This window comes from Rosa chinensis, chromosome 7 (genome assembly GCF_002994745.2).
Source record: "Rosa chinensis cultivar Old Blush chromosome 7, RchiOBHm-V2, whole genome shotgun sequence".
NCBI classification, from domain to species: Eukaryota; Viridiplantae; Streptophyta; class Magnoliopsida; order Rosales; family Rosaceae; genus Rosa; species Rosa chinensis.
This window is the reverse complement of record NC_037094.1, coordinates 138,141-152,310: the sequence shown is the minus strand read 5'-3', so window position 1 is coordinate 152,310 and position 14,170 is coordinate 138,141. Positions and strand designations below refer to the sequence as shown.

The 14,170-nt window shown below is 38.5% G+C and overlaps 1 protein-coding gene across 4 annotated transcripts; it reads left to right on the top strand.

The window, feature by feature from the left end:
• The first annotated feature begins 6,917 nt into the window (after positions 1–6,917).
• Positions 6,918–13,465, top strand: LOC112179168. 4 transcript variants are annotated; one of them, XM_024317504.2, is made up of 13 exons: positions 6,922–7,224; positions 7,649–7,712; positions 8,136–8,400; positions 8,490–8,564; positions 8,652–8,710; positions 8,876–9,011; positions 9,872–9,968; positions 10,064–10,130; positions 10,480–10,578; positions 11,687–11,776; positions 12,383–12,537; positions 12,929–13,030; positions 13,145–13,465. In XM_024317504.2, the coding sequence occupies exons 3-13, from the start codon at positions 8,154–8,156 to the stop codon at positions 13,293–13,295; spliced, it is 1,278 nt and encodes a 425-aa protein (XP_024173272.1). In that variant the 5' UTR covers positions 6,922–7,224; positions 7,649–7,712; positions 8,136–8,153; the 3' UTR covers positions 13,296–13,465. The 4 variants fall into 4 exon arrangements, 3 of the variants coding, with proteins under 3 accessions (XP_040367901.1, XP_024173272.1, XP_024173273.1); XR_002927669.2 differs by lacking the exon at positions 13,145–13,465 and having other exon boundaries at positions 6,918–7,224; positions 12,345–12,537; XM_024317505.2 differs by lacking the exon at positions 7,649–7,712.
• Positions 13,466–14,170: the final 705 nt, after the last annotated feature.

The following is a 14,170-nucleotide window of genomic DNA, read 5'->3' as shown; positions in this document are numbered from 1 at the left end:
GTCAATAGATTATGGTCACTGGTCAGTATTGTTCATTAAATATTTTATTAATTTATTTATTGTAAAATTGAAATATATTTTATTACCGTTTATTACTGTTATATATAAATACATAGATGTTAATTAAATACTCAGGAATATTTATCCAATTTTTCACAAGGTGAAATCGGTAATTTGTGGACTTGATAATAAAGTACGCAATGCAACGAGTCCGTGAGAATTTTCGGGGAATTTTTTGAATACCCAAACTAATTTCTATGCATTTTGGAAGTTTTGAAATTTTGAAAAATATTTAATCGAAAAATAAAATAGGTGAGGTGCGATCAGGGCGGTAAATTTTCCACTGATTCATTTGAGCCGCCCAAAATTAATTGAAGAAAGGCTATAAATACGGTCAGATCGAGTCAAACTCGCTAGAAGTTTCTTGACTCGGCGACCCAAGAGAAGACCCGACCATAAATTTCTTTTCCAGCGACTAAACGACGGCAGACCACTGGCGTTGGGTTCATCTTGTCATCGCGGACTTCTTCCGGGTAATGGCTTAGCCATACGTGGATAAAGGAGAGAGAATCGAGCGCCGAAAGTCACGATACTTCCGACGATGTTTATGCTTTTCCGGCGACTTCGGTCAGATTTGTCGATGCACGAGGTATCAAAATTGATCTTCTCTTTGTTGTGAAATTTTAACTAAAACTCGCAAGCGAATCGTCGTTAGTATAGTGTGCAAGTACAAGGTCGTTCCAACTGAGGATTGATAATCAATTTAAATCCTAACCTAATTAATCTAAACACATAAACAATCAAACTAAATAAGATATGGTTTTGAGGTTTTCAACTAAACAAATAATGTGAAAATTAAAGAAAGACAGAAACAAACAAATAATGATAAAACCCAAGGTTTAGCAAAATAAAACTAAATAAAACATAGAAAAAACATAAAAAGAATGGAAGGAAAAGATGGGGAAGATAGATGAGTTGTCTCTGCTCCTTAGGCGTCTTCAATGTGCTCTGAGACTTCCTCCTCTTATGAAATTTGTGCTCCCTTGTATAGGGAATATTTTTACACATCTTTGGCTTCAAGTTTCCTTGTTAGACTTGAGATCAGATTCCTTTCTTCATTTGGAATGGGAAAAACCTTGAAATATCTTTCGTAGAAGTAGGAATACATGTGTGCTTTGCATCCTCATATGAATCAACTTCTTCAAAACATTAGGATTGATGAGCTTGTGCCACAGTACATGAGTTCTCCATGAATGGTTGTAAATTCCCGAGCAGACTTTCTGTTTTGACATATCTTCATTCAAATAATCATAACTTGCTCCATAAGTATTGAAATTGAGATCTGTAAAATTCTACAAAAAGTAGACATCCGTAGCTTTCCATTGATATAAGGCTCAATGTCTAATTCAAACTGATACTTTCCCAGTAACTCGGCGAAGTTGGATGTTCTGCATAGGCAGATTCTGGGACTTGAGATTGCAGATCATGTTTCAATCATAGTTAGCTCATTTTAGCTTATTTTATTCTTTCTATGGAACAAACTTACAAAAACACTAAAAGATATAAATGAATCATAAATAAGGAGAACTAAACACAAATGTCAATATTAAGAGGCATAGAAATATAGGATAATATGAGCACATCACTCTTCACACTCTACACATATACTTCAATTATAGTCGAGTTTTGATGGAATTGATGTTTTGGGTGGTATTGGCTTGTAGGAGGTTTTGTTTCTCACGTCTTCTCCGCTATGCGACAAAAAAATGGTATCCACCCGCAGAGATCTCTCGGCAGACTTGCTGACGTCAGCCACGATATGGAGTTGGGGCCGAGCTGGCAACTGGCAAGCTTGGGTCAAGAAATTGGTCATGGGCTTGACCTTTTTTTTAGGCCTGGGTCATCAAAGTTCATGTTGATGTTGGTCAATTCCCCATCGATGGAACTAATTTTTTCTTCCATAGAAGTCACCACCTCAGTTTGCCCAAGTGGAGGCCGGTCAAGAGAGGATCGGTGAACTTGTTATAAGAGATAAATGAATCTGACGGCTGAAAATAAATGTACAGATTTAAGTTGTTATAATTTTACCTTTTAAATTTAAAAGATATTGGTGAGATGCATTTATCCCACAAAATTATTTAGATGAGCTTCTTAGAGCAAGTCCACCGGTATGACTTTGCCCGGGCAAAGTGAGAGAATGATGATGTGGTGACCGGGCATGGAGAGAAACCAGCTTCCACCGGCAAACTCTTGACCAGCCAAACTTTGGCTTTCCATGACTGAGGTAAAAAAAAGGGGCAAGCCCATGACTAAACTCTTGCCCGAAGTCATCCGGCTGCCAGCTCGGCCAACCACAGAACGTGGCTGACCTCACAGGGGCTGCGGAGAGAGAAGAGAAACAGACGCCACGGAATTGCTTCGATCTCGGCCTGGGGTTGCTTCCATCTCGACCTGGAGGTAGCGTCTGGGCCGGCTGACGCCACGGAGTGGCCGGATGAGGTGAGGCGACCTCGGGTTGCTTCGATCTCGGCCTGGGGTTGCTTCGATCTCGGCCTAGGGGCAGCGTCCGGGCCGGCTGACGCCACGGAGTGGCCGGAATAGGTGAGGCGACCTCGGGGGAGCCGGGTCCGTGGACGGAGGACGCCGGAGGAGGGAGAAACAGGCGGGTCGGGTCAGACGAGTCAAATGAAACAGTAAAATAGCAGAAAGTAAACAGTAAAAAAGCAGAAAAGTAAACAGTAAAAACGCAGAAAAATAAAAAGTGAACAGTAAAAATGAACAGTAAAAGTGAACAGTATTGACCGGGCAAGAAAAAAACGGGTGCAAACCTATGTCCAGTGGCAGTGAATAGTAACTTGACTGGTCGAATTTTTGACTTCTCGACTTTGCCTTTTCTTAACTGCGGGTGCACTTGCTCTTATTAGTTTCCACCGTCTCAAATTTCAAACTGAACTCAGTCCCACCAAAATAGGCTGGAGACCCATATCGCCGCCCCAAGACGTCATGAAATTGTCCTTTTGCGGCTGAATCGGACCGTCCTTGTTGGCTGTGATTTTGATTCTGCCACAGTGGCAGACATCATCTCAGTCAGGCGAGCCGGCGGCCCAGGCCAGGCCTACCAAAGGCACACAATATTAGCACGTGGCACACATTTAATGGTAACGTCCTGCTTTTGTTTGCGTGCACTTAATTCTCTATTTCTCTATGAGCCGCATACGGCATACCAACGAAACACTGCCACAACCTTAGCCGAAAAGGCGAAAACTTCCGGGCTGCCACGTGTTGGATTTCCTCATACATCAATTTTAAAATCAGATATTTCCTCCGCTATTTTCATCCTAGTCACCGCCTCGGCAAATCAGAGAGTGACGACATGCTTCGGCGACGCCACGTATGCATGGACGTGGAAGCCATAGAGCTCTTGGACGGTGGGCTTATGGAGCTGCCTTCCTGTGGGCCTCTGCCTGTCTCGTCTCACTGTCACTAGTTTTGCGCCCACATCCCCAAAGTCCAGAATCAAACTGCAACAGAAGACGACCGAAAAGGAAACGAATACTTGGAATCACTAGAAAGAGATAAGCAAATAACCCCAAAAGCTTCAAAGCTTGAAGAGCATATAATGTATATGAATGATTCTCATGAGATGAAACACAAACGAAATATATGTCTAATTGAGTCTTAAAATTGATATTGAAATTTGTTTAATGAGAGATACGTATCTAATTGAGTCTCAAAACATAAATCATTCAAATAATATACGAACCAGTGGTGTTCACCTGGTCAGTTGCTGACTAAAAAAATTATGCTCAACAACCCTTAGATTTACATCCAAAGGTGGAAAACAAAACACCTCAACTTACTAATAATTCTCTCTGCCCTTGGATTTACATTCAATGGTGGTTGAGCATTATTTTCTTGGTCAATAACTGACCAGGTGAACATTTTGGTATACGAACATATGTGATGCTCTCAACGTGTAACCACGTAAGGTGTTTCGTGGAATGAGTTGCATATCCAGAAGGAAACTTGATCTTGTTTTGCACTAACTATATGAATCAAATACTTTTGAATGCTAATGACAGCTGCTATATATATTTGTCACAAAGATTTCATTTGATATTGCGACCACTGAGGTCCTATATATCAGTTCATGTCCTTTTTTGAGTGTCTTATTCATATGTTATGACACAATAGCCATGTCTTAGTCAACTAAAAGTCTAAAACTAGATACATATGCAAACTACTACCCATACCAATCACACCTCTTAATTTATCAACATTTTTTCATTTTTAAAAACTATCAAACAATTTTTTTTTCCTTCATGCGCTTAACTTATCAACATTAGCCGGTCCAATTCATGTGTTTTAATATATTAACAGTGAGTTTTATTCACAGTTAGCACGTACACATGCTATTGGCCAAGTAGTGTTCTAGTCAAATTTCTACATTAACCAAAATTTTTGGGAACGATTTTGCTCACCACTTTTTGGTTAGTGATATCATTATATTACCTGTATTCGAAAATGAAAAACTTATCATTGAATGCCAGTTAATAAAAGGGTCTTTGTCTATTTACCCTATTTTTAGAGATTTTTTTCCCACTTACCCCATCAACTTTTTTTAATTCTCTCTTACCCAAAACACTTTAAGGAGGTCTTTCCTAATACCCCATTAAGATTTTTTTTTTGTTTTTTAATTTTTTTAATACCATTTTACCCTTACCCCTTTGTTACTTAGAGAGAGAGAGAAACCATGGGAGATTTCGCCGGAGTCTGGTCACTAGTAGCCGGAATTTGGTCAATATTCGCCTGATTCCTGTCACCGGCCGCCGGATTCCCATCAACTTTCTCCAGATTTAGGTCATCGGCTACCGCCCACCTGAATTTGCTGAAAATTCTCACCGGAAAGTTTTTTTTGCCCCCAATAGATGTCTATTGGCCCAATAGACGTCTATTGCCCCCAATAGACGACTATCAGCCATGTATTACCCCCAATAGATGTCTATTGCCCCCGAATAGAACTTTCGGTAGCCGGAATAGGAACTAATCTTCCTAAAATTAGACAGATAAAACTTGATTAAAGAAAAAAAAGCGAACCGGATTCCCGTCAACTTTCGCCAGATTCAGGTCATCGGCTACCGCCCACCTGAATTTGCTTAAAATTCTCACCAGAAAGTTTTTTTTGCACCCAATAGACGACTATCAGCCATGTATTGCCCCCCCAATAGATGTCTATTGCTCCCGAATAGAACTTTCGGTAGCCGGAATAGGAACTAATCTTCTTAAAATTAGACAGATAAAACTTGATTAAAGAAAAAAAAAACGAAGAAATTATATCAATTTTAAAACGTCTATTGCCCCCCAATAGACGTTTCGAGGAAGACAGACGACTATTACCCCATTAGTTCATTACTCATTTAATCATACTTTCTTTTCTTCTTGCCTCGGCCAATGGACTATGGGCATGTCGTATACCATGATCTAACAAGCTACCTAGGTATAGCTGCACATAAAATCTTAAAATTTCAATTAATTTTGGAAACAAGTTCTTATTCTCTTGACGTACAGACACAATTGCTCTATCCTCTTCTCCCAATTTAGATGCCAACCAATGTGGTGGACCTATGCATTAATAGCATTGCCACCCAAAGCAGCTGGAATTGCTTGCATCTGGACAAGTGTGGGCATCTCATAACCTGCAGCCTCTACACCCATATGAATTTGTCAGCACCATGACAACCATGCAATTCGACTCAAATCTAACAAGCAAGGAACAATTAACAATAACAGATCACCAGAAAATACCATCATAAAGTGAATTTTACCTAAGCATAGTAGCAAACTTTAGATTAGGCTACCTGTTTCGGCGGCGGACCCAAACCAAGGAACCCACCGACGCATCAATGTCATTCTTACCGAACTTGCCGGAGCTAGATAAATCCAACGTAGAAGGCGCGGAGGTCAGCGTCTCAGACGTCAAATGCAAGGCAGAGATCGGAGGATTAAGACGAAGAGGTCAAGGTCGTGGACGTCAGGGTTCGGACCTCGTCGACGTTGTCCTCGTAGGCGTCGCTCCAAGAGGAGACGCACCGTTGCTGAGAGAGAGGAGAGAGAGATCTGGGAGTAAGAACAGAGAGAGCGAATGGCAGTGTGTAATATTTTAATTAATCGGAGCCCAAAATCGACTTTTTTTCTTTAAATGGGTGAATGAGAATAAAAATTTCTTACTGAATTAAATGAAAGTATCTTGAATTCTTGATCTAAATTTGGGCATTGGGTCAAGGACCCTTAATCAAATAACTTGCATGCACACAGACTACGTACATTATTAATCTTGCACATCATCTCACTTGCTGTGTTGAAGCTGGTCATTCTCCGGCCGAGAGGAGAATGAATGAATGGAGTTTGTTGGAATTTAGAATACTATCTCGAGCCCAAGAGATTAATGTCGGTTTGCGTTAAATTGAAGATATAGGAATGGATACAGACGGACACAGCTCCCCATAATTGGAACCAAATTCTTTAAGTGTGCGCGTTGGCCCCCAATAATGAGGAGTTGTTGACACTTGTTGATCAATAGTCATCACGTTTGTCAAGAAAGAAAGAAAGAAAGAGGTGGGTGATTCGAAATGGGAAAGAAGAGGAGCAGACAGTTGGTTGATAATTTAATTCATATTTCTAGATTCGGAAGGTGGTAAACTCTCGAGTCTTTTTGGGAGTGAAAAAGGTGGTAAAACACGAAGAAATGACAAGAATAACAGACACTGGTGTTGACGTAGGATTCAAGCGCCTTTCAAACGCTATTGTTTATTTAAGAAAAGGGAATATAAAAAATTTAAAATTGAGAGAGAAAAGAAAAGAAAGGAAAGCGACCTGCTGAGGATGCCGATATATACAATACAACCAGTTCCACCGATTTGTGTACATACCCAATAATAATAATAATAATATTATGCTGTCGAGTGTTGAGGTCGATCGAATAAGCTTAAAGCAATTTCCAATCCCCCCGGTATTAGAGTTTTTCCAATACCCTCTGATTAGTACCAACCATAAAAAAAGAAAGAAAACAATTATACTTTTGGTTTACTCGGTATTTTTTCAACTCTGCGATCTTGCTAGTTGATACCGCCGGGATGATTGTGGGCCGTACAGTTGGTTTTTCTTCAGACCTTTGACGCCCACAACTCCAAGTTCGTTCATCTCTTTCTTTCTGTTATCTATCTGGTGAGTCCTACAATTCCAATTCTACTCTTTGCTTGCTCTTCTGATCGATTATCTTGCTTTGCATTTTCTCTGATATTTCAATCAATCTGCTATATTGTATGCTGGGTTCTTTCCTCCTCATATTTGTTGCTTGTTTCTTTACTCCTCATATAATGAATCTCGAGCTCGAGTTAACTGTTTAGTGAGGAAAAGGGTTTACAAATGCCAATTCAGTACACACACATTTCAACGTATGGGGCTGCACGAGAATTCACCGTCTTTTATTAAGTTTGGACACCACTTTTTCTTTCCAACCCTTCTCCAACGTCATGGCTCATGCCATTCTTGTGATTCTTTTGCCTTTTAAAGAAAATTATAACATACTTTTCTGAATGCATGTTTCTTGCTTCACCTATAACATCTAATTGTGATTGATTTTGTGCAGAAATTATTACGACTTTTCGCCACTCAGTCGTCGACCCACCCTCTGATTAGAGACGAGAGACCAGGTGGGGGTTCGTTCAATTTTTGACAATCGCGTCACTTCAAACTAGTCTAGTTTTTACTTTTGGAAAATGGAGAGATTTCCTCATTTCTATTCTAACACTAGTAATTTTCAAGGAGAGTTCTAGTCAGAGCCATTTCGGTGTTGCTCGTGAGGAGCAACCTAATACTTGTGTACTTTGTTGGTTGACATTTAATTACCGTTTATGTTCCACCTTCCTTGTGACATATATCTGCATTCCTTGCACCATTGTATTTGAACTTTCATTTCTCTTTCGTATGGGAGTCTATTACCTGCATTCTGTACTCTTCCATCTGAAGAGGTTTTACATATCCATACACAAGTAGATGCATGTGCATATACAGCTTCAATTTCAATGGTGCTGGTGCTGAATTGCTGATCGACTAAATTTCATCTGAGCCTGCAGATATAACAATACAAGGACATGGGATGCCTGGTGTCAACACCGAAAGATACAGTTGGAAATAGGAGGAGGCCATCAAACATCGGTGAAGTTTCTGTTTATGTTCCTGGTCTGCGAATACCTAAACCTGTTGATTTCTCTCAGTCACTTGGTGATCATTTGTCCAAGAGTTTAGTAGAACGTCTATCTGCTTTAAGAACTCGTATAGTTGTAATGGCTGGCCAAGAAGGTCCTACAATCACAAGAACAAGGAGAAGAACCCAACACGGTTAGTCATAAACACAATTAATTTGTTGTTTCATCCAAATAACATGTGAACTTAGGTATTTCAATATCTGAATCAGTTCTTCTCCTCAGGTGGTTCAACATTAGCTGATCTCCTGCAGGCTCTCGAGGATTACTTACCTGTTCTTTTGGGATTAATGAAAGATGGTAAATTTTCTGCCCTATTCATCTCATAAAACTGTGTCCACATGTTTAGATAAATCCTTAAGTGTGTTTCTTATGTCTCTTGTGAAGGAAGCCAGCTACAACACAAGGTTCAATTTGTGTGGGTAAATCAAGAGGATGATGCAGAGGTGGGCATGTTGGAGAACTCATAAGTTCACATTTCTCTGATCGACATATCATGCTTTCTTTCTTTCTTTCTTTTCTTTGCTCTTTTGCTCTTTTTTTAAATAGGGTTGAGATTCCATTATCTTGTCACAGGAAACCTGGCTTGATTTGAATGAACCATTTTTCAGGAAACAGCTATGTCTAATGGATGGTACGAGGTGATGTCAATTTTGCATTTAATGGCAATGCTATCATTATCACAAGCTAACTTATTACTTCTTCCGAGAACATCTGCTGACGGTCACCAGCCAAAAGTATCAGAAGGTAGATATCATTGCATGAGACTGAGCCATAGGCAATTTAATCATGTCTTTTTTCATTTTATCATCTCATTTGTTGTCTTAATGTTGCTTGTTATGCCAATGGAATGGAGGAAAGTAGTATTGCTGGATCTTTCTATAGTTAGCTCGGACCTTTAATAGTAACAAAGTCTTCTCTTTGTTGAGAATTTTCTAAGAAAGCTGCAGTGTATAGCATGAAACAGTTTTCTGAGATTAGAATGAGAGTGCAGTAAGCTGTTCTGCTGATTATATAGAGTATTTAAAGAAATCTATCCTGTGGACAGATTCATGTAGCAGATACTGAGCATTAGTCCTCATTCTCAGTCATACAAGCAATACCTTTTTTATTTGTATTTATATCCACAGCAGGTTTCACATGGTTTTTATTTGCATATTTTATTCCACTTATCCTATTTGATATAAAATATAGAGCTTTGAATGAAGTTGTAGCAAGATTATATTCGTCTAATTTTCTTGTCTTCCATCTACATGGTTCAATCTGCTGATGGTCATTCTTAAGTATCAGATTTGATTGAAACCTAGCATGGACGACATGAGAACCGATGACAAATAGGTAAAAGCTATAGTTATGGAGTACACTAAGCTCATGAGAGTCTTCAAACCCGTAAAAACAGAATCTTGATATCTTAAAAAGAGATCCCCGAAACAACTGAAAGATCTCCTGTTTATGTTACGTTGTGGTGTTTTTGCTTAGTTTTGACTTGTACAAGCAGTAGTTAGTCATCAGTCAACTTATTAGTCAATGCTGTTTGCGCCCGGCACGATTTCATTTGTTTTGCTGGTTCTAATTTGAAGGTTTCATTGTTTGTGGTTTTGTCACAGAGAGTAGACGAGCTTCTGTTGATATATTCCTGAAGGCTGCAGGACACCTTGACTGTGCTGTCCGACATGTTCTCCCACAGTTGCCTGCTGAGCTCAAGTTCGTATCAACAAAAGATTTACGTTGAATCTTGCATCCATGTGGTTATCATGATCTTCTTATGCTGTCATTACTAAGACTATTGCTTGATGCAGGAGAAACCTTCCAGTTGATCTAGCAGAGGGAGTTCTTCGAGCTCTTTGCTTACAAGCATTAGGACAGGTAGTAACTTCCTTTGAATGGACAAATCTGACAAACTTTCTGTAATTGATCAGCCATCTAACTGTGTAGTATACTAGTAAAACACAATATCCTGCTTGCTAACTGTGGTTACAATATTTTTTTAATTTTTTTTTGTTAAATCTACATCTTTCACTGTAGACTTAAAAAAAAAACAGGAATTGACCCTGAATCTAGATATCTTTCCTACTATAAAACTCAATACTGGAATCTCAAATATGAAATTATGTTCGGACTGTATGTCTTTTCATCTATGATATTTCATGATTGTTACTCTCTTTCTTGCTTGCCTTGATTTTTTGGGACTTGCTCTTTCTAATTTCTAATGTAGGGTGTTGATATTCAACTTGGAATGGCAATTGATAGTACAAAAGCCACTCTTGCAGTGAAGCGAAGGCTTGCATGTGAGATGGTAAAGTATTGGCAGCAGGTAAGAAATTCTTGTCATTGTTGATGTGCCATTATTGATTATAAAAGTCATCAAAGTATGGGATATTTGTAGTAATTTTCTATGTTTCCCCTGTTCATCCCCTTTTCTTTACGTTCTTTTGCTGTACATATTCATTGCCAACTTGGCTTCACATCTTTTAAGAATGTGCACTTTCAACTATTTGTCAGCTGAAAAGAGGAACATCACACCTACAGAACTACTTTATCCAGATTACATCATTGTAGGGCCTGAATGTAGAGGAGTATTTCAGAGATACCAAAACCTCCTCATGGGATCTATTCCAATGCAGTGAAAACCAAATAAATTTTTTTACAAGCACCACCTTTAGAAAGCATTGATAACAAAGATTATACCCTCTGCTTTATTGATCCTTGAGAAGACTACCCATTTCAACATGTCTGCTCTATTTACTACTGAGTGTGTGTTTGGTTCTAGATACTGTCTTTTGCTGTGATCAGTGTTATTTTGTAATGTCACTTTGACTTGGGGGTTATGCATCTTCATGCCTGTATAATGCATGAATATGCATGCCCATTATGCTGGAAATCTGCCACGAGCCCTAATCAGTGTTATTTTGTAATGTCGCTTTGACTTGGGTTATGCATCTTCATACCTGTATAATGCATGAATATGCATGCCCATTGTGCTTTTATGAAATCGATGAGATTTATATTCAAATATTTCTTCTTAGAACTTATTGATTTGACCCCATAAGCGGGACCATCACCCCATAGCATGTGGACATCTGCCACGAGCCCACACTCCCCTGGACCTAATTGTATTTGGTTCTTTTTGTCTAGAACAATTGTCATCTCTATAATTCTTCTTATTTTGTCATTATTTTTCCTAGATTTCCAAATTTTCCTCTTTCCTTTACTGACATCAAGTTATTATAGCTGTTTCCATCCACTGTATGTTGTGAGGAGTTTTTATTTATTCTGTATCAATTACATGCCATATTTTAGTAGTTAATTCTAATGGTTCACTATTTTCCTGATGATTGTATCTATCATATCAGTACATTATATATCTGTTGATCATGTCATGGTTGGTGAATCATTCTTTCTTTATGCCATATGCTTTACAGGCTCAAGATAACATTATGAACCTTCCATTATTAAATGGTTGGGGTGAAAAGCATAAACTCTTTGTAAAGTGGAAATATGTTGAGGCAAAGGTATGCTGCAGTTTCTTGTTTATGCTCTCATTGTATTTTCTCCTTGCTTATTATTGTCTCTCCTGAATTTTTCTTTCACTACAAGGATAGTATTTCCCAGGTTCTCGTTATAAGGAAATCAAAATCATAATTTACATGAAGCTTTCGCCTTTTTTTTTTTTTTTTTGGATTTCTTTTACTTAAAATGATTCGTTTACACTATTGGCTTGTTTGACAGTGTATTCTGAAAGATTATCAACCCGGTCCCTGTTTCTATTTTTAATGTGGTTTGTCTTACCTTATGTCAGATTTTGTCATGTAGATTCTGATTTTTGTCAAGTATAACCACGATAGGTTCTTTCAGTAAAGTTATTACTTTCCATCAGAACTTTCGAATAACGATCAAGTATTTATTTGATTTCTAAGCTTGATATCTAGTTTAAAGTTACATATAAGCTTGAAAAACTCAACCACTCATGCAAGAGTCTTGTATGCTCATTGATTACTTAGGTTGATTGAGCTGATAGAGATCTACCACTATTTTAGTATTTGATTTCATTATGATAATTGAAGTTTGTAATTTGCACAGCTGCAAGAAGCTCATCTTTTTCCTCAAATAATAAACAGGCTGCAGCATATTATTATCATGGTTTAATCCTCGATGAGGGTAACACAGAAAAATTTCATGGAATGGCTGTAGCTGCTTTGCAAGCAGCAGACGAGTATTTTAAAGAAAGTAAGAAGGCATGTGAGGCATTTAATGCTGCTTCTCCTTTGTCCAGGTAGGTAGAGGCGGGTTTACTTGTAAGTTTAAGCTGATAGATGAATCATTTATCTTGATCTGATTATCTGCTTAATCTTGGAAAAGTGGTCAAACAAGCAGTTAATTTCACAGCAATAAGTTTGCGAAATTCCAATTGCCATGAAAGATTTCTCCTAAGAAAACTGTTTAATTAATGTTGTGAAATAAGCAAACTGGTATACTAGTGAAGATTATTTCACAACTCCCTTCTTCAAGTTAGTGTGCGTGTGTGTGTGTGTGTGAAGGTCTATTGTCTTGCAGCTAGCAATGGTAATTATAAGATTGATTTTTCTCAGTTACATATGCTTCCTTCTTTCACAATCCTTTTTTCAATCAGCAATTGTGCTTAATTAGTAAACACTACTATGCAGAAACCCACCGCTTTGGGGAACCATGAAATATCTATCTGAGAAAATCCCAAAAGATACTTCAAGCAAAGTGCGAATAAACCGTGATCTGTACTCTCATGCAAAGTAAGTCCAGCTTAAGAATATTATGCCAAATTTAACTTCTTTTTCACTCTTGGGACCCAATTGCGATCTCAGTGTTGTATATCGATAGTTTAATTTTGGATGTCTTGACTACAGAATCATGGAGACGGCACCGACATTGCCTGACTTTGCTCTGGCCTTGAAACCCGACGAATATCAACTTCCTCCACTGGATCCCTCTTGGAACATGGAGCACACAAATAGGGGACCTACAGCTTCCAACCAGCTCAGGAATGACAGGAAATAAGTCGATGTATGATAATTTTCTGCATTACAGAAGTAGAGGGGTCAATGAATGACCATTCAAAATCAGGTGGATTATGTAATGTAAAAGGTGGTATTTTGTTCCCTTCTACTTTTTCTTTTTACTCCTTTTAATCCATTTTTCTTTATAAATTTGTTTTCTTCTTCCTCCCATTCATTATGAGCTGTATGTCTGCAAAATTGTAAATTGGCTGCTTCGGGGGACAGAAGAATGATTTACTTGCAAATTCCCGGTCATTGATATGCCAGTACTAGGAATGGGCAAACGGGGGCGGGGTTTCTCATTACCCATTCGGGTTCCCCATTTTTTTTTTTTTTTTTTCAACCAGGGCATTTTTATAATTTTTCTTATTCCCCATGAGGATCCGATAGTTGGATCTTCGTATAATTGTGAAAAGACGATTCAAAAGGAGATCCGTGAGGATTCGACCGTTGGATTGTTGTATAATTTTGTGAGGATGATTCTAAAGGCGATCTGGGACGATCCAATCATTGGATCTTCACATAATTTTGAGAAGATGATCCTAAGGGCGATCCGTAAGGATCCGACCGTTGGATCTTCGTATAATTGTGAAAAGATAATGCAAAAGGAGATCTGTGAGGATCCGCCTGTTGGATCGTCATATAATTTTGTGAGGATGATTCTAAGGGCGATCCGGGACGATCCAACTGTTGGATCATCACATAATTTTGAGAGGATGAACCTAAAGGCAATCCGTGAGGATCTGACCGTTGGATCATCGTATAAATCGGTAAAGATGATCCTTTGGGTTATCCGTGAGGATCCGACCGTTGGATCGTCGTATAATTGTGATTTGTGAATTATTTTTTGTCAAAAAAGGAAAGGAAAAAAATCTA

Excerpts from the sequence above, each read along its gene's own strand:
- LOC112179168 (XM_024317505.2), top strand. The coding sequence starts at position 8,154 with ATGGGATGCCTGGTGTCAACACCGAAAGATACAGTTGGAAATAGGAGG. Across the intron at positions 8,401-8,489 it reads AAGGAGAAGAACCCAACACG|GTGGTTCAACATTAGCTGAT; the intron begins GTTAGTCATAAA and ends TCTTCTCCTCAG. Across the intron at positions 8,565-8,651 it reads TTTGGGATTAATGAAAGATG|GAAGCCAGCTACAACACAAG; the intron begins GTAAATTTTCTG and ends TCTCTTGTGAAG.